The following is a 20,917-nucleotide window of genomic DNA, read 5'->3' on the forward strand; positions in this document are numbered from 1 at the left end:
ACTCCCACCCAGCCTCAGTCCCACTCCCACTCCCACCCAGCCTCAGTCCCACTCCCACTCCCACCCAGCCTCAGTCCCACTCCCACCCAGCCTCAGTCCCACTCCCCCCCAGCCTCAGTCCCACTCCCACCCAGCCTTAGTCCCACTCCCACCCAGCCTCAGTCCCACTCCCACTCCCACTCCCACCCAGCCTCAGTCCCACTCCCACCCAGCCTCAGTCCCACTCCCACCCAGCCTCAGTCCCACTCCCACTCCCACCCCCACCCAGCCTCAGTCCCACTCCCACCCAGCCTCAGTCCCACTCCCACCCAGCCTCAGTCCCACTCCCACTCCCACCCAGCCTCAGTCCCACTCCCACCCAGCCTCAGTCCCACTCCCACTCCCACCCAGCCTCAGTCCCACTCCCACTCCCACCCCCACCCAGCCTCAGTCCCACTCCCACCCAGCCTCAGTCCCACTCCCACCCAGCCTCAGTCCCACTCCCACTCCCACCCAGCCTCAGTCCCACTCCCACCCAGCCTCAGTCCCACTCCCACTCCCACCCAGCCTCAGTCCCACTCCCACTCCCACCCAGCCTCAGTCCCACTCCCACCCAGCCTCAGTCCCACTCCCCCCCAGCCTCAGTCCCACTCCCACCCAGCCTCAGTCCCACTCCCACCCAGCCTCAGTCCCACTCCCACTCCCACTCCCACCCAGCCTCAGTCCCACTCCCACCCAGCCTCAGTCCCACTCCCACCCAGCCTCAGTCCCACTCCCACTCCCACCCCCACCCAGCCTCAGTCCCACTCCCACCCAGCCTCAGTCCCACTCCCACCCAGCCTCAGTCCCACTCCCACTCCCACCCAGCCTCAGTCCCACTCCCACCCAGCCTCAGTCCCACTCCCACCCAGCCTCAGTCCCACTCCCACCCAGCCTCAGTCCCACTCCCACCCAGCCTCAGTCCCACTCCCACCCAGCCTCAGTCCCACTCCCACCCAGCCTCAGTCCCACTCCCACCCAGCCTCAGTCCCACTCCCACCCAGCCTCAGTCCCACTCCCACTCCCACCCAGTCTCAGTCCCACTCCCACCCAGCCTCAGTCCCACTCCCACCCAGCCTCAGTCCCACTCCCACTCCCACCCAGCCTCAGTCCCACTCCCACCCAGCCTCAGTCCCACTCCCACCCAGCCTCAGTCCCACTCCCACCCAGCCTCAGTCCCACTCCCACCCAGCCTCAGTCCCACTCCCACCCAGCCTCAGTCCCACTCCTACCCAGCCTCAGTCCCACTCCCACCCAGCCTCAGTCCCACTACCACCCAGCCTAAGTCCCACTCTACCCAGCCTCAGTCCCACTCTACCCAGCCTCAGTCCCACTCCCACCCAGCCTCAGTCCCACTACCACCCAGCCTCAGTCCCACTACCACCCAGCCTCAGTCCCACTCTACCCAGCCTCAGTCCCACTCCCACCCAGCCTCAGTCCCACTCCCACCCAGCCTCAGTCCCACTACCACCCAGCATCAGTCCCACTCCCACCCAGCCTCAGTCCCACTCTACCCAGCCTCAGTCCCACTCCCACCCAGCCTCAGTCCCACTCCCACCCAGCCTCAGTCACACTCCCACTCATCCTCAGTCCCACTCCCACCCAGCCTCAGTCCCACTCTACCCAGCCTCAGTCCCACTCCCACCCAGCCTCAGTCCCACTACCACCCAGCCTCAGTCCCACTCTACCCAGCCTCAGTCCCACTCTACCAAGCCTCAGTCCCACTCCCACCCAGCCTCAGTCCCACTCCCACCCAGCCTCAGTCCCACTACCACCCAGCCTCAGTCCCACTCCCACCCAGCCTCAGTCCCACTCCCACTCCCACCCAGCCTCAGTCCCACTCCCACCCAGCCTCAGTCCCACTCCCACTCCCACCCAGCCTCAGTCCCACTCCCACTCCCACCCAGCCTCAGTCCCACTCCCACCCAGCCTCAGTCCCACTCCCCCCCAGCCTCAGTCCCACTCCCACCCAGCCTTAGTCCCACTCCCACCCAGCCTCAGTCCCACTCCCACTCCCACTCCCACCCAGCCTCAGTCCCACTCCCACCCAGCCTCAGTCCCACTCCCACCCAGCCTCAGTCCCACTCCCACTCCCACCCCCACCCAGCCTCAGTCCCACTCCCACCCAGCCTCAGTCCCACTCCCACCCAGCCTCAGTCCCACTCCCACTCCCACCCAGCCTCAGTCCCACTCCCACCCAGCCTCAGTCCCACTCCCACTCCCACCCAGCCTCAGTCCCACTCCCACTCCCACCCCCACCCAGCCTCAGTCCCACTCCCACCCAGCCTCAGTCCCACTCCCACCCAGCCTCAGTCCCACTCCCACTCCCACCCAGCCTCAGTCCCACTCCCACCCAGCCTCAGTCCCACTCCCACTCCCACCCAGCCTCAGTCCCACTCCCACTCCCACCCAGCCTCAGTCCCACTCCCACCCAGCCTCAGTCCCACTCCCCCCCAGCCTCAGTCCCACTCCCACCCAGCCTCAGTCCCACTCCCACCCAGCCTCAGTCCCACTCCCACTCCCACTCCCACCCAGCCTCAGTCCCACTCCCACCCAGCCTCAGTCCCACTCCCACCCAGCCTCAGTCCCACTCCCACTCCCACCCCCACCCAGCCTCAGTCCCACTCCCACCCAGCCTCAGTCCCACTCCCACCCAGCCTCAGTCCCACTCCCACTCCCACCCAGCCTCAGTCCCACTCCCACCCAGCCTCAGTCCCACTCCCACCCAGCCTCAGTCCCACTCCCACCCAGCCTCAGTCCCACTCCCACTCCCACCCAGCCTCAGTCCCACTCCCACCCAGCCTCAGTCCCACTCCCACCCAGCCTCAGTCCCACTCCCACCCAGCCTCAGTCCCACTCCCACCCAGCCTCAGTCCCACTCCCACCCAGCCTCAGTCCCACTCCCACCCAGCCTCAGTCCCACTCCCACCCAGCCTCAGTCCCACTCCCACCCAGCCTCAGTCCCACTCCCACTCCCACCCAGTCTCAGTCCCACTCCCACCCAGCCTCAGTCCCACTCCCACCCAGCCTCAGTCCCACTCCCACTCCCACCCAGCCTCAGTCCCACTCCCACCCAGCCTCAGTCCCACTCCCACCCAGCCTCAGTTCCACTCCCACCCAGCCTCAGTCCCACTCCCACCCAGCCTCAGTCCCACTCCCACCCAGCCTCAGTCCCACTCCTACCCAGCCTCAGTCCCACTCCCACCCAGCCTCAGTCCCACTACCACCCAGCCTAAGTCCCACTCTACCCAGCCTCAGTCCCACTCTACCCAGCCTCAGTCCCACTCCCACCCAGCCTCAGTCCCACTACCACCCAGCCTCAGTCCCACTCTACCCAGCCTCAGTCCCACTCTACCCAGCCTCAGTCCCACTCCCACCCAGCCTCAGTCCCACTCCCACCCAGCCTCAGTCCCACTACCACCCAGCATCAGTCCCACTCCCACCCAGCCTCAGTCCCACTCTACCCAGCCTCAGTCCCACTCCCACCCAGCCTCAGTCCCACTCCCACCCAGCCTCAGTCACACTCCCACTCATCCTCAGTCCCACTCCCACCCAGCCTCAGTCCCACTCTACCCAGCCTCAGTCCCACTCCCACCCAGCCTCAGTCCCACTACCACCCAGCCTCAGTCCCACTCTACCCAGCCTCAGTCCCACTCTACCAAGCCTCAGTCCCACTCCCACCCAGCCTCAGTCCCACTCCCACCCAGCCTCAGTCCCACTACCACCCAGCCTCAGTCCCACTCTACCCAGCCTCAGTCCCACTCCCACCCAGCCTCGGTCCCACTCCCACCCAGCCTCGGTCCCACTCCCACCCAGCCTCAGTCCCACTCCACCCAGCCTCAGTCCCACTCCCACCCAGCCTCAGTCCCACTCCCACCCAGCCTCAGTCCCACTCCCACCCAGCCTCAGTCCCACTACCACCCAGCATCAGTCCCACTCCCACCCAGCCTCAGTCCCACTCTACCCAGCCTCAGTCCCACTCTACCCAGCCTCAGTCCCACTCCCACCCAGCCTCAGTCCCACTCCCACTCATCCTCAGTCCCACTCCCACCCAGCCTCAGTCCCACTCTACCCAGCCTCAGTCCCACTCTCACCCAGCCTCAGTCCCACTACCACCCAGCCTCAGTCCCACTCTACCCAGCCTCAGTCCCACTCTACCAAGCCTCAGTCCCACTCCCACCCAGCCTCAGTCCCACTCCCACCCAGCCTCAGTCCCACTCCCACCCAGCCTCAGTCCCACTCTACCCAGCCTCTGTCCCACTCCCACCCAGCCTCGGTCCCACTCCCACCCAGCCTCAGTCCCACTCCCACCCAGCCTCAGTCCCACTCCCACCCAGCCTCAGTCCCACTCCCACCCAGCCTCAGTCCCACTCCCACCCAGCCTCAGTCCCACTACCACCCAGCCTCAGTCCCACTCCCACCCAGCCTCAGTCCCACTCCCACTCCCACCCAGCCTCAGTCCCACTCCCACCCAGCCTCAGTCCCACTCCCACTCCCACCCAGCCTCAGTCCCACTCCCACTCCCACCCAGCCTCAGTCCCACTCCCACCCAGCCTCATTCCCACTCCCCCCCAGCCTCAGTCCCACTCCCACCCAGCCTCAGTCCCACTCCCACCCAGCCTCAGTCCCACTCCCACTCCCACTCCCACCCAGCCTCAGTCCCACTCCCACCCAGCCTCAGTCCCACTCCCACCCAGCCTCAGTCCCACTCCCACCCAGCCTCAGTCCCACTCCCACCCAGCCTCAGTCCCACTCCCACTCCCACCCAGCCTCAGTCCCACTCCCACCCAGCCTCAGTCCCACTCCCACTCCCACCCAGCCTCAGTCCCACTCCCACTCCCACCCAGCCTCAGTCCCACTCCCACCCAGCCTCAGTCCCACTCCCCCCCAGCCTCAGTCCCACTCCCACCCAGCCTCAGTCCCACTCCCACCCAGCCTCAGTCCCACTCCCACTCCCACTCCCACCCAGCCTCACTCCCACTCCCACCCAGCCTCAGTCCCACTCCCACCCAGCCTCAGTCCCACTCCCACTCCCACCCCCACCCAGCCTCAGTCCCACTCCCACCCAGCCTCAGTCCCACTCCCACCCAGCCTCAGTCCCACTCCCACTCCCACCCAGCCTCAGTCCCACTCCCACCCAGCCTCAGTCCCACTCCCACCCAGCCTCAGTCCCACTCCCACCCAGCCTCAGTCCCACTCCCACTCCCACCCAGCCTCAGTCCCACTCCCACTCCCACCCAGCCTCAGTCCCACTCCCACCCAGCCTCAGTCCCACTCCCACCCAGCCTCAGTCCCACTCCCACCCAGCCTCAGTCCCACTCCCACCCAGCCTCAGTCCCACTCCCACCCAGCCTCAGTCCCACTCCCACCCAGCCTCAGTCCCACTCCCACCCAGCCTCAGTCCCACTCCCACCCAGCCTCAGTCCCACTCCCACTCCCACCCAGTCTCAGTCCCACTCCCACCCAGCCTCAGTCCCACTCCCACCCAGCCACAGTCCCACTCCCACTCCCACCCAGCCTCAGTCCCACTCCCACCCAGCCTCAGTCCCACTCCCACCCAGCCTCAGTCCCACTCCCACCCAGCCTCAGTCCCACTCCCACCCAGCCTCAGTCCCACTCCCACCCAGCCTCAGTCCCACTCCTACCCAGCCTCAGTCCCACTCCCACCCAGCCTCAGTCCCACTACCACCCAGCCTAAGTCCCACTCTACCCAGCCTCAGTCCCACTCTACCCAGCCTCAGTCCCACTCCCACCCAGCCTCAGTCCCACTACCACCCAGCCTCAGTCCCACTACCACCCAGCCTCAGTCCCACTCTACCCAGCCTCAGTCCCACTCCCACCCAGCCTCAGTCCCACTCCCACCCAGCCTCAGTCCCACTACCACCCAGCATCAGTCCCACTCCCACCCAGCCTCAGTCCCACTCTACCCAGCCTCAGTCCCTATCCCACCCAGCCTCAGTCCCACTCCCACCCAGCCTCAGTCACACTCCCACTCATCCTCAGTCCCACTCCCACCCAGCCTCAGTCCCACTCTACCCAGCCTCAGTCCCACTCCCACCCAGCCTCAGTCCCACTACCACCCAGCCTCAGTCCCACTCTACCCAGCCTCAGTCCCACTCTACCAAGCCTCAGTCCCACTCCCACCCAGCCTCAGTCCCACTCCCACCCAGCCTCAGTCCCACTACCACCCAGCCTCAGTCCCACTCCCACCCAGCCTCAGTCCCACTCCCACTCCCACCCAGCCTCAGTCCCACTCCCACCCAGCCTCAGTCCCACTCCCACTCCCACCCAGCCTCAGTCCCACTCCCACTCCCACCCAGCCTCAGTCCCACTCCCACCCAGCCTCAGTCCCACTCCCCCCCAGCCTCAGTCCCACTCCCACCCAGCCTTAGTCCCACTCCCACCCAGCCTCAGTCCCACTCCCACTCCCACTCCCACCCAGCCTCAGTCCCACTCCCACCCAGCCTCAGTCCCACTCCCACCCAGCCTCAGTCCCACTCCCACTCCCACCCCCACCCAGCCTCAGTCCCACTCCCACCCAGCCTCAGTCCCACTCCCACCCAGCCTCAGTCCCACTCCCACTCCCACCCAGCCTCAGTCCCACTCCCACCCAGCCTCAGTCCCACTCCCACTCCCACCCAGCCTCAGTCCCACTCCCACTCCCACCCCCACCCAGCCTCAGTCCCACTCCCACCCAGCCTCAGTCCCACTCCCACCCAGCCTCAGTCCCACTCCCACTCCCACCCAGCCTCAGTCCCACTCCCACCCAGCCTCAGTCCCACTCCCACTCCCACCCAGCCTCAGTCCCACTCCCACTCCCACCCAGCCTCAGTCCCACTCCCACCCAGCCTCAGTCCCACTCCCCCCCAGCCTCAGTCCCACTCCCACCCAGCCTCAGTCCCACTCCCACCCAGCCTCAGTCCCACTCCCACTCCCACTCCCACCCAGCCTCAGTCCCACTCCCACCCAGCCTCAGTCCCACTCCCACCCAGCCTCAGTCCCACTCCCACTCCCACCCCCACCCAGCCTCAGTCCCACTCCCACCCAGCCTCAGTCCCACTCCCACCCAGCCTCAGTCCCACTCCCACTCCCACCCAGCCTCAGTCCCACTCCCACCCAGCCTCAGTCCCACTCCCACCCAGCCTCAGTCCCACTCCCACCCAGCCTCAGTCCCACTCCCACCCAGCCTCAGTCCCACTCCCACCCAGCCTCAGTCCCACTCCCACCCAGCCTCAGTCCCACTCCCACCCAGCCTCAGTCCCACTCCCACCCAGCCTCAGTCCCACTCCCACTCCCACCCAGTCTCAGTCCCACTCCCACCCAGCCTCAGTCCCACTCCCACCCAGCCTCAGTCCCACTCCCACTCCCACCCAGCCTCAGTCCCACTCCCACCCAGCCTCAGTCCCACTCCCACCCAGCCTCAGTCCCACTCCCACCCAGCCTCAGTCCCACTCCCACCCAGCCTCAGTCCCACTCCCACCCAGCCTCAGTCCCACTCCTACCCAGCCTCAGTCCCACTCCCACCCAGCCTCAGTCCCACTACCACCCAGCCTAAGTCCCACTCTACCCAGCCTCAGTCCCACTCTACCCAGCCTCAGTCCCACTCCCACCCAGCCTCAGTCCCACTACCACCCAGCCTCAGTCCCACTACCACCCAGCCTCAGTCCCACTCTACCCAGCCTCAGTCCCACTCCCACCCAGCCTCAGTCCCACTCCCACCCAGCCTCAGTCCCACTACCACCCAGCATCAGTCCCACTCCCACCCAGCCTCAGTCCCACTCTACCCAGCCTCAGTCCCACTCCCACCCAGCCTCAGTCCCACTCCCACCCAGCCTCAGTCACACTCCCACTCATCCTCAGTCCCACTCCCACCCAGCCTCAGTCCCACTCTACCCAGCCTCAGTCCCACTCCCACCCAGCCTCAGTCCCACTACCACCCAGCCTCAGTCCCACTCTACCCAGCCTCAGTCCCACTCTACCAAGCCTCAGTCCCACTCCCACCCAGCCTCAGTCCCACTCCCACCCAGCCTCAGTCCCACTACCACCCAGCCTCAGTCCCACTCCCACCCAGCCTCAGTCCCACTCCCACTCCCACCCAGCCTCAGTCCCACTCCCACCCAGCCTCAGTCCCACTCCCACTCCCACCCAGCCTCAGTCCCACTCCCACTCCCACCCAGCCTCAGTCCCACTCCCACCCAGCCTCAGTCCCACTCCCCCCCAGCCTCAGTCCCACTCCCACCCAGCCTTAGTCCCACTCCCACCCAGCCTCAGTCCCACTCCCACTCCCACTCCCACCCAGCCTCAGTCCCACTCCCACCCAGCCTCAGTCCCACTCCCACCCAGCCTCAGTCCCACTCCCACTCCCACCCCCACCCAGCCTCAGTCCCACTCCCACCCAGCCTCAGTCCCACTCCCACCCAGCCTCAGTCCCACTCCCACTCCCACCCAGCCTCAGTCCCACTCCCACCCAGCCTCAGTCCCACTCCCACTCCCACCCAGCCTCAGTCCCACTCCCACTCCCACCCCCACCCAGCCTCAGTCCCACTCCCACCCAGCCTCAGTCCCACTCCCACCCAGCCTCAGTCCCACTCCCACTCCCACCCAGCCTCAGTCCCACTCCCACCCAGCCTCAGTCCCACTCCCACTCCCACCCAGCCTCAGTCCCACTCCCACTCCCACCCAGCCTCAGTCCCACTCCCACCCAGCCTCAGTCCCACTCCCCCCCAGCCTCAGTCCCACTCCCACCCAGCCTCAGTCCCACTCCCACCCAGCCTCAGTCCCACTCCCACTCCCACTCCCACCCAGCCTCAGTCCCACTCCCACCCAGCCTCAGTCCCACTCCCACCCAGCCTCAGTCCCACTCCCACTCCCACCCCCACCCAGCCTCAGTCCCACTCCCACCCAGCCTCAGTCCCACTCCCACCCAGCCTCAGTCCCACTCCCACTCCCACCCAGCCTCAGTCCCACTCCCACCCAGCCTCAGTCCCACTCCCACCCAGCCTCAGTCCCACTCCCACCCAGCCTCAGTCCCACTCCCACTCCCACCCAGCCTCAGTCCCACTCCCACCCAGCCTCAGTCCCACTCCCACCCAGCCTCAGTCCCACTCCCACCCAGCCTCAGTCCCACTCCCACCCAGCCTCAGTCCCACTCCCACCCAGCCTCAGTCCCACTCCCACCCAGCCTCAGTCCCACTCCCACCCAGCCTCAGTCCCACTCCCACCCAGCCTCAGTCCCACTCCCACTCCCACCCAGTCTCAGTCCCACTCCCACCCAGCCTCAGTCCCACTCCCACCCAGCCTCAGTCCCACTCCCACTCCCACCCAGCCTCAGTCCCACTCCCACCCAGCCTCAGTCCCACTCCCACCCAGCCTCAGTTCCACTCCCACCCAGCCTCAGTCCCACTCCCACCCAGCCTCAGTCCCACTCCCACCCAGCCTCAGTCCCACTCCTACCCAGCCTCAGTCCCACTCCCACCCAGCCTCAGTCCCACTACCACCCAGCCTAAGTCCCACTCTACCCAGCCTCAGTCCCACTCTACCCAGCCTCAGTCCCACTCCCACCCAGCCTCAGTCCCACTACCACCCAGCCTCAGTCCCACTCTACCCAGCCTCAGTCCCACTCTACCCAGCCTCAGTCCCACTCCCACCCAGCCTCAGTCCCACTCCCACCCAGCCTCAGTCCCACTACCACCCAGCATCAGTCCCACTCCCACCCAGCCTCAGTCCCACTCTACCCAGCCTCAGTCCCACTCCCACCCAGCCTCAGTCCCACTCCCACCCAGCCTCAGTCACACTCCCACTCATCCTCAGTCCCACTCCCACCCAGCCTCAGTCCCACTCTACCCAGCCTCAGTCCCACTCCCACCCAGCCTCAGTCCCACTACCACCCAGCCTCAGTCCCACTCTACCCAGCCTCAGTCCCACTCTACCAAGCCTCAGTCCCACTCCCACCCAGCCTCAGTCCCACTCCCACCCAGCCTCAGTCCCACTACCACCCAGCCTCAGTCCCACTCTACCCAGCCTCAGTCCCACTCCCACCCAGCCTCGGTCCCACTCCCACCCAGCCTCGGTCCCACTCCCACCCAGCCTCAGTCCCACTCCACCCAGCCTCAGTCCCACTCCCACCCAGCCTCAGTCCCACTCCCACCCAGCCTCAGTCCCACTCCCACCCAGCCTCAGTCCCACTACCACCCAGCATCAGTCCCACTCCCACCCAGCCTCAGTCCCACTCTACCCAGCCTCAGTCCCACTCTACCCAGCCTCAGTCCCACTCCCACCCAGCCTCAGTCCCACTCCCACTCATCCTCAGTCCCACTCCCACCCAGCCTCAGTCCCACTCTACCCAGCCTCAGTCCCACTCTCACCCAGCCTCAGTCCCACTACCACCCAGCCTCAGTCCCACTCTACCCAGCCTCAGTCCCACTCTACCAAGCCTCAGTCCCACTCCCACCCAGCCTCAGTCCCACTCCCACCCAGCCTCAGTCCCACTCCCACCCAGCCTCAGTCCCACTCTACCCAGCCTCTGTCCCACTCCCACCCAGCCTCGGTCCCACTCCCACCCAGCCTCAGTCCCACTCCCACCCAGCCTCAGTCCCACTCCCACCCAGCCTCAGTCCCACTCCACCCAGCCTCAGTCCACTTGGCTCATTACCCAGGGTGTTGTCCTTTCATCCAATCCGTTTTTTTTGCTGGTTATTTAGCAATGTCCATAATCTCCTAAATGTCATGAAGCGATGCTGGTGGGAAATAAGTGGAAAATAAGCTAAAGTGGAACATCAGCGGTATTTACTGTATAAATGTATCTATAGCTATAGTCTCTATAGGCTCTATAGCTTGTTTTCCAACACCGATGCGTTTCTCTGGAACTGTGTTTTAGGGAGGTGCGTTTGTGGTGAAACTGTTTGAGGAGTACGCCACGGGACCTGCTGTCATCACTGTGGTCTTCCTAGAAGTCATCGCCGTTTCCTGGTTCTATGGTAAACAGCTGACAATTATATTGGCCCACATAGTCACATAGTCTGATATTTTTGGAGTCATCTTTTTTTGTTGTTGTTTTAATGGATGTGTGTATATGATTGGTTTGTAACCTGACTGCACTAGAAATGTCTCATTTGGGACAATAAAGACAATGGATGGATGGATTGATAAGTCGATTGATTGATTTCTATTCCATATTTAGACACTAAAGTGTGTGTGCATGTGTTTAATTGTGTGTCTTTGTGTCCATTTTCAGGCACGAGTCGTTTCTGCGCTGATGTCCATATGATGCTGGGCTTCTCCCCTGGACTGTTCTGGAGGGTGTGCTGGGTAGCCATCTGCCCCATCTTCCTACTGGTGAGCCCCCCCGTGCACACACACACACACACACACCAGCTGTATATACCTGTTCGAAACACCACCTCCTCTATGTCTCATCTCTCCTCAGTTCATCATTATCAGTTTCCTAGCGTTCCCCCCGGAGGTGAAGTTGTTTGACTACATCTACCCACCCTGGACCACTGTTCTGGGCTACTGCATCGGAGTGTCCTCCTTCATCTGTGTACCAGCCTATATGGTGTACCACCTGCTCACCACCAAAGGGACCTTTAAACAGGTAAGAGCCACCAGAGGGCTTGGGGTGGGCCTCTCCCCCTCCAGTCCCCCTTCCGTCCCCCTGCCATCACCAGGCTATTAACAGAGGGCACAATCAAAGGGAGAGATGCAGAGAGTAGGAATACAAGCCACGACGGCTTCCAGACCTTACGGTTTAGACACACACACACACACACACACACACAAACATAGACAAGCGACAGACACCGCGGCACCTGCACACTGTCACGTTGCCAAGCCAGAAAACAGCTCCTTGTTTGAGAAGACAGACAGACAGACAGACATGGTACACACAGCACCTTCCTCCCTCCTCTCCCTGCCTTTGATAAACCTGTCATCCAGTAAGCCCAGTGTTTGCCCTAGTGCCACACCACACAATGGGACTGAAAGACAGTGTCAGCAGAGGGGTGTGTGTGTGTTACGTGTGTGTTCTGGTCATACATCTGTGTTAGTGTGTGTGTTACGTGTGTGTTCTGGTAATACATCTGTGTGAGTGTGTGTGTTACGTGTGTGCGGGTTGTATGCCTAACCTACTGCTGCGGCCAGTGAGCGTAGACAGATGTAACAGAGCGAGGTCAGAAGGACATCAAGTCTGTGTGACAGCACTCAATAAGAACGATCTGTTGGGTTACGCCACAGTTATACCAGGCACTACTTCTTGTGCTCAAACTACCCCTCTCTTTTCTGTCCCTCCCTTCCTTATCCCTTAGCGTCTCCTGAAGGGCATCACCCCTGTACCCAGTGGGCCTCACAGTGACATTATCATCACCCACACCGTCTGATCAAGTGGTCTGACCAGGCCAGGTGGACTACACCACCCTCTGCTGGATATAGAGCACAACTGCAGGACCAGGGAGGGTTCGTCCCCTCCCCCACTTCTCCTCCAGAACTCCCACAGCAGACTTCAGCACAAAGGCACCCCATCCATCCTACTGACCCCAGGGCTGAGGTGGGGCGCTGGGCCACACTGTCTGCAGCATCCCACCTCCTCCGTCATCTCCCTCCTGGCTCATTCTGTTAGCTAACCGTTAACGGCTAATGTCATCACTGTTTTCATACTGGCCCACGCTGGTCAGAGCATTTCAGCCACCAGACAGAGGGTTTTAGATGCCACAGCACAATGACATGTGTACTGTTATTGACACATAATGCATCCTTTAAAGTCTATACCTGTCCATTACAATTGGGATCCATCCATACAATATGAGGCATAAACATACACACTTCCTTGTCTACTCTGTCAGGTCTACTAAACAATTTTTATATCACAAACAAATCTCACTGCTCCATTTGATATTCTATCCTTGTTTCATGAGTTCTGCATTCAGATATTTAGCTGGACATTGATTGCAAAATTCAGGTATCTTTTTACATTTCTAAATGAAGCCAAATATTACATGGATATTTCTACAGGTATTTCCAGATGTGAGCTGTTGTCATGTTTTAGGAAGACATGGTGGGAGCTTGTCAGTGTTTCTGAATGGGAACGGGATGGCTGAAACTATAAAGGGCCTTGTTGAGTGTCGGAGCGTCTCCACACTGTGAAGCGCTGTATGTTGGTGTAGCATGATGCACTACAGTACTGATTATGCTCTGTAAGCATATCCAGGCTGTTGGGGAACATAGAGACAAGTTCAGAAGAGAACACAAGGCTTTGTCCAGTTGTATGTGGGGGGATTCTTTAGCTGCAGTATGGAAGGCTCTGGTGTGTGTGCATGTTGTGTGTAAGAGTGTTTGTGCCTGGGTGATTTTGTGTGTGTGCGTGTGTGTGTGTGTGTGTGTGTGTGTGTGTGTGTGTGTGTGTGTGTGTGTGTGTGTGTGTGTGTGTGTGTGTGTGTGTGTGTGTGTGTGTGTGTGTCAGACAAAAATGGAAGGAACGTGGGGAGAACCTACCCTGTGCAAATCAGAAGGAGAACCTACCCTGTGCAAATCAGAAGGAGAACCTACCCTGTGCAGATCAGAAAGAGAACCTACCCTGTGCAGGTCAGAAGGAGAACCTACCCTGTGCAAATCAGAAGGAGAACCTACCCTGTGCAGATCAGAAGGAGAACCTACCCTGTGCAGATCAGAAGGAGAACCTACCCTGTGCAAATCAGAAGGAGAACCTACCCTGTGCAGATCAGAAGGAGTCGTTGGTTATATTATTGCAATATAAGATGTGTATTTATTTTAAATAATTATTATTGCTGTCAAATCTATGTATGCTTTCATGTATTTGTTTATCTAATTTACTATAAACTGACATGCCGATTTAGTTTGATTTAGTTTCTTAATATGTAAAACACAATTTCCGTGTCAACTGCCTATAGTGGGAACCAAATATCGATCACAACTATTTTCATCTCCATCGCTCAGTCCTCAAGGATGCGTCTAAAAATAGGTATCTGTCTTTACTTTCTACCTAATAATCTGTTGTGTGTTGGAATGAGAGTAAAAGTATGACGTACGTGTTTATTAAGAGAGTCTTGGTATCGGTGTATATCTCTTTATTCTGTGAATACCTGTCTACTCTATTTGAACGGATTATGTTTGTGTGTGCCTCAGACCTGGGTTCAAATACTATAGGGAATCTTTCAAATACTTTAGTGTTTTCTTTGGCCTGCCTCGTGCCAGATGGGCGGGGTTTGCAGGTTTGCGACTGTTCTATTGGTTCATTTGAACCAGGCAATCAAATCTGAAGTATTTGAAATGATTTGAAATGGTATTTTACCTCAGGATTGGTGTGCGTGTGTGTGAGCGTGCATAAATAATATGCCATTTAGCAGACGCTTTTATCCAAAGCGACTTACAGTCACGCGTGCATAAATTTTTACGTATGGGTGGTCCCGGGGATCGAACCCACTACCCTGGCGTTACAAGCGCCATGCTCTACCAATTGAGCTACAGAGGACACCTTGCATGTGTGTGTGCGAGCGTGCATACATAAGTGTGTGTGCGTGTGCATACGTGTGTGTGTGTGTGTGTGTGTACATTATGAGCAGAAGTAGCAGTGTCAGACTTTGTCAACTCTGTCAGTGTGTGCATGCCAATGTGTGTAACCTGTGCTTCAACTTGTCTTGTTCTTCTCCAAAATATCCAATGAAGATGATGTTAAAATCACTCCCTCGTACCTCTCGAGCCTATATAATGTATGATCTATGTACGTCTGTAAAATATTGTATTGAGAAATAAACCTGTATAGAAGAAAGATATAAATATATATGAATTAATAGATAAATAAAGTAAAGATGTAAATGAGTAGCTATGCCTCTTGCATTTTTTTCCCCCAATGCTTTTGTAACACAGTTTTTTATGTTTTGTAACATTGTATGTTTTGTAGCATTGTAATATTTGAATTGGGTTCATTTCTGAGATTGTTTTAGGAATGAAGTAGTTTAGTGCTGAGGGCACAGTTAGACAGTCTATTTTCCACTAAACACATCCCACCGCTAGGGGCAGTAGCTAGGGCCAGGTACTTGAAGCACCAGCTAGGCTTGATAAGTGATTGCTCATAGGTGTGGGTGATTGGCGGGTAATTAGTTATCGAGAGGTGGGTCAAAGATTTTCTGTTATATTGACAAGATAGTCGAGGGACCGCTCTAACAATGGAAATTCACGTCCTCAAAGATGGAAGGCAGGCGGGAGGAGGCGAGATCAAGTGGGACCATTCTAGCCAATGAGAGGGCAGATATGCGTGCGAACAACACTCCGATATAACATTTTATCCCCCAAAGTTGCCAAAATGCCATGTGCGTCCACTTAAATCAGTGCATTCGTTACAACTTAACCATTATGAAACTTCTATTTGATCAAATAAGCCTCACATAGCAAATTAGCAATACCATTTTCTGTTGACCAAATTCGACACTCATTGCCCTCCATACACAAATTCCTCACTTCATGGTTTCAAACTTTCAGACTGCAGAGAGAGGGGGAGTGGAACTACCTCCCTGCTTCTGCTCCTTGTTCTACAGTGCATTCGGAAAGTATTCAGACCCCTTGACTTTTTCCTCATAAATCTACACAACATACCCCATAATGACAAAGCAAAAACAGTTTCCATAAGTATTCAGACCCTTTACTCAGGACTTTGTTGAAGCACCTTTGGCAGCAATTACAGCATCAAGTCTTCTTGGGTATGACACTACAAGCTTGGCACACATGGGGAGTTTCTCCCATTCTTCTCTGCTGATCCTCTCAAGCTCTGTCAGGTTGGATGGGGAGCGTTGCTGAACAGCTATTTTCAGGTCTCTCCAGAGATGTTCGATCGGTTTCAAGTCCGGGCTCTGGCTGGACCACTCAAGGACGTTCAGAGACTTGTCCCAAAGCCACTCCTGCATTGTCTTGGCTGTGTGCTTAGGGTCATTGTCCAGTTGGAAGGTGAACCGTCGCCCCAGTCTGAGGTCCTGAGCGCTCTGGAGCAGGTTTTCATCAAGGATCTTTCTGTACTTTGCTCTGTTCATCTTTCCCTGACTAGTCTCCCAGTCCCTGCCGCTGAAAAACATGGTGCCAGGTTTCCTCCAGACGTGACGCTTGGCATTCAGGCCAAAGAGTTCAATCTTAGTTTCATCAGACCAGAGAATCTTGTTTCTCATGGTCTGAGAGTCTTTAGGTGCCTTTAGGCAAACTCCAAGCGGGCTGTCATGTGCCTTTTATTGAGGAGTGGCTTCCGTCTGGCCACTCTACCATAAAGGCCTGATTGGTGGAGTGCTGCAGAGATGGTTGTCCTTCTGGAAGGTTCTCCCATCTCGACAGAGGAACTCTAGAGCTCTGTCAGAGTGACCATCGGTTTCTTGGTCACCTCCCTGACCAAGGCCCTTCTCCCCCAATTGCTCAGTTTGGCCGGGCGGCCAGCTCTACGAAGAGTCTTGGTGGTTCCAAACTTCTTCCATTTAAGAATAATGGAGGGCACTGTGTTCTTGGGGACCTTCAATGCTGCAGAAATTTTTTGGTACCCTTCCCCAGATCTGTGCCTCGACACAGTCCTGTCTCGGAGCGCTACGGACAATTCCTTCGACCTCATGGCTTGGTTTTTGCTCTGACATGCACTGTCAACTGTGGGACCTTATATAGACAGGTGTGTGCCTTTCCAAATCATGTCCAATCAACTGAATTTACCACAGGTGGACTCCAATCAAGTTGTAGAAACATCTCAAGAATGATCAATGGAACAGGATGCACCTGAGCTCAATTTTGAGTCTCATAGCAAAGGGTCTGAATACTTATGTAAATAAGGTATTTCTATGTTTTATTTGTAATACATTTGCAAAAATGTATATAAACCTGTTTTCGCTTTGTCATTATGGGGCAATGTGTGTAGATAGATTTTTTAAAATCCATTTTACGATAAGGCTGTAACGTAACAAAATGTGGAAAAAGTCAAGGGGTCTGAATACTTTCCGAAGACAAAATATAAACACAGCATGTAAAGTGTTGGTCCCATGTTTCATGAGCTGAAATACAAGATCCCAGAAATGTTCCATACGCACAAAAAGCTTATTTTGCTCATATTTTGAGCACACATTTTTGACATCCCTGTGAGTGAGTGTTTCTCCTTTGCCAAGATAATCCATCCACCTGACAGGTGTGCCATATCAAAAAGCTGATTAAACAGTATATTCATTACACAGGTGCACCTTATGCTGTGGACAATAAAAGGCCACTTTGAAATGTGCAGTTTTGTCACACAACACAATGCCACAGATGTCTCAAGTTTTGAGTGAGCGTGCAATTGGCATGCTGTCTCCAGGAATGTCCACCAGAGCTGTTGCCAGAGAATTGAATGTTCATTTCTCTACCATAAGCCGTCTCCAATGTCGTCCAATCGGCCTCACAACAGCAGACCATGTGTTTCCACATCAGCCCAGGACCTCCACATCCGGCTCCTTCACCTGCGGGATCAGTGGAGGGGGTGCTGAGGCATATTTCTGTCTGTAATAAAGCCCTTTTGTGGGGAAAAATTCATTCTGATTGGCTGGGCCTGTGTGGGGAGTCATGTGAAATCCATATATTAGGGCCAAATGAATTTATTTACATTGACTCAGTAAGATATTTGAAATTGTTGCATGTTGCGTTTGTATTTTTGTTCAGTATAGTATATTTTCTAATGCTGCGTTCGTAACCAAGTGGAAAGGTGGTAATTACCAGTTGTGAAGTCGTAAATGCCAGTTGGATACATTCACGTGCTTTGAACTCGTTGAGAAATGGTCATTGGCTAATAAACTACAAGAAAAGTATAGGGCTGTAACCGTTAGACCAAATTGTTGCAAACAGTTGCGTTTTGCAAAGAGAACAAGAGTTTCTATTGGACAAATTCAGGTAGGTCCCTCCTCGTTTCGTTCCGTTTGCTTTCATTTTGCAACAGAATCAGTAATGACTACACCCCCAGCTATCATGCGTGTAAACAAATTATACTGTTAAAAAATCATATTAATAGATTGCTTTTTATAAATAATGTTTTGTGGTTGCATTTAACTGCCAAAAATGCTGTTATCAAAGTAATTTCCTTAGTAGGTGTGACGTCAGAGGTCAGCATGTGGGAGAAGTCGAAGCTCAGGGATGATAGAGTTTCCCACTAGTAATTACCAGTTGAAGCGGCGTTCAAGTGGATTTTTCCCAGTCATATGTGGTAAATACCACCTTCCCACTTGGTTATGAACGCAGCATTACACATCTCCCCCAAAACAGATTAAGCATCTAAAGCAATTACGCAACATTTTAGTTCTGGCTTTCTGAGATTAATTCTCAGTTAAAAACAAACAAGCCACACACTGTCCTGTTGCTCACCCCTTGGTCATTTCCTCTACCCCTCTTTTTGCAGCCTTTTGTTCACGGTTGTCTCCCCTCTATTCCAGGGCTCACACTTCATGATTACAAGAGTGTTTGTATACGCCGCTTTGTCTTTTAAAGATAATGCTTGATTATTCTCAGACCCTGTACTGTTGTCCTGAATGAGAGCAGTTCAAGACCACAGTGTAGAGAACAAGAGAAAAGCTACAGAATACAATTTAAAGGTGCAATACTTACTGTCTATTCAACAAATTATATATCCATTGATTGATGAAGAATAATGACGAATCAAGGATTGTGGCTTTACGCAGCATCGGCAGCGAACTTCAATCATCTATTGCAGTGTACAGGCCAAACAACATATACAACGGCATGTCTGTCCGTCACAAAGCATGATGTTCAAAGTGGAACCACTGAGGTGACATCATCTATTGTGGTGCCACCTGACCTGGGGCTGGCCTTGTGTGATGGCTGCAGCCTACAGGCCAGGGCGGGGTCTCTGTCATCAAGGATGAATCCTGCAGCCGCTAGCTTCAGTAAACGCTCCATGATGTTCACACACTTAGACAACAACACACAGATACACACATGGTTGAGTTTCAAGCCACATGAGCCCATACTTAGTGAGTAAGCCCATGATCTGAGGTGCAAGTCTCACACAAAGAGAGATGCATGTAGGTTACTTTGTGTGTGAGTTCAGAGGTCAGTCTTGGGTCTTATTAATCAGGGCACACCGTAGCAAAACACTTTGCAACGGAACACTAAAACAAGGGTTTCTTTTTGGACAAGGTCAGGTAGTCCCTTCCTGTTTCAATAGGTTTTTGGATAATTTGGGTGCCTAATGAATATGACCCTGGTGGTTAGTTTGGCTTTAGTTTACGATTGTGTCTCCTGATCCCTGTACCACAGAGGTACATGCTCTTAGGGACACTCACAGTCATGTCCTGTCTACTCCCCATTGCTATACACTTTTTTTCAGTTGATACAGACCAACCTGTTTGCTAAATGAGATGAAGGACAGGACACAGCAGCGTGTGCAAACAAACCTGTACACACGTACGTACACTTACAGACACGTACACACACACAGAGAGAGAGAAACTCTCTGTGAATTTTATTGTAGCAATTTCCTCTGGGCTCCAATCCCCTGAGTGATGGAAACTTCCTGTTTCTATGTCTGGCGTTATCAAACTGGATTTACATTAAACACCATACCACCTCCCTACCCCTCTACCTACCTGCCATCTCTGCATCTGTCCCTCTATCTATAGAGGCTTACCTAGAAAGACTCACACCTGTAATTGCTGCCAAAGGTGATTATAACATGTATTGACTCAGGGGTGTGAATAATTATGCAAATTAGATATTTCTGTATGTTGTGTAGATGGGTGTGAAAAAATCTATTTAATCAATTTTGAATTCAGGCTGTAACACAACAAAATGTGGATTAAGTCAAGGGGTATGAATACATTCTGAAGGCACTGTATCTGCACATATGTGACGTAGTACGCAATTCTCGGGGAACACTTTTGGCTCGTGAGTGCTACTTTCAGAACTACTGGCAAAAAAGTATACAAAAGTACAGAAGAATCTCTTTAATGTTTAACTATTTTTTTTCTCTGAAAAATATATTATTTTATAAATTAAATAATGTTGCCTATTGCATTTACAACACAACAGTACAACAACAAATCAAAATACCCCCAAAATAACTTGAAACATATGTTTTAAATGCAATATATTTTTATTACTATTCTAAAGAAATTAAATTACAAACAGAAAATGGAAGTCTTCAAAGGTGGCAGTCTCCATGTGATCTCATTTGGAGATGTAATATCTGCAGCTTTTATTCAATATCACTTGGTTTAAGAAGTAGTCCTCAGTCTTAATAGACGCAAACCTCAGTGAGCCCAGACTGTGTGTAGCAGGGCTTCTCGGTTGCCTCGTAGTTGGATGCCTCAGCATTGTCAGATACAACTTTGGCTAGCTTGGTGTCGAATGGGTTCAATGCCACCTGGATGGCAGGCTCAGAGTCAGGCACAAGGAAGTTATCGTTATCTGGGATGCTAGGCAGAGGCGGCTCACACTCTCTCAGGCTGACAGCACTCTTTCCAGGTCTCTTTTCTGACTCAGATTTGTCCTTGGTGGAGATGAACTCCTTTGACTTCTGCAACTCTTTTGCAGAATCGTCAGAAATGGGGGCACACTGTGGTGTGGATGATGCTTGTTTCAAACCAAACCGTGAAGAGATGCTCTCCCGAACTCTGGATGCCAGTGTCTGTGGTTCAGCGGTGGCTGGTTCCCTTTTCTTCAACCTGGCAGTGGCAATAGCATCAGATCGCCTTCTAGCCTCCTTGGAGATTCTCACAGCATCATAGAGAACCACTATTACGATGAAGCCATAGAAAACGAGCCCCAAAATCAGGTTCACCTTCACAAGTGGCTCGGAGTAAGAAGGGTCAGTCAATATGTTGACTCTGGGTTTGATTTTCAGGGTGCTCTTCTGAGCTTTTGGAGCTGGAGCCTGAAGATTTTCTTT

General features: G+C 55.6%; 1 protein-coding gene across 1 annotated transcript in view; it reads left to right on the top strand.

The window, feature by feature from the left end:
• slc6a4a (solute carrier family 6 member 4a) overlaps window positions 1-14,832 on the top strand; it is a 27,057-nt gene extending 12,225 nt beyond the window's left edge. Inside the window, exons 10-13 of the mRNA XM_084142418.1 lie at window positions 10,895-10,994; window positions 11,252-11,352; window positions 11,444-11,611; window positions 12,321-14,832. Coding sequence (XP_083998544.1) covers window positions 10,895-10,994; window positions 11,252-11,352; window positions 11,444-11,611; window positions 12,321-12,392 — 441 coding nt within the window. The 3' untranslated portion in view covers window positions 12,393-14,832. The remainder of the gene's footprint in view (window positions 1-10,894; window positions 10,995-11,251; window positions 11,353-11,443; window positions 11,612-12,320) is intronic.
• The last annotated feature ends 6,085 nt before the right edge of the window (window positions 14,833-20,917 follow it).

The sequence above is a fragment of the Coregonus lavaretus genome, assembly GCF_964263955.1.
Source record: "Coregonus lavaretus genome assembly, chromosome: 26".
NCBI classification, from domain to species: Eukaryota; Metazoa; Chordata; class Actinopteri; order Salmoniformes; family Salmonidae; genus Coregonus; species Coregonus lavaretus.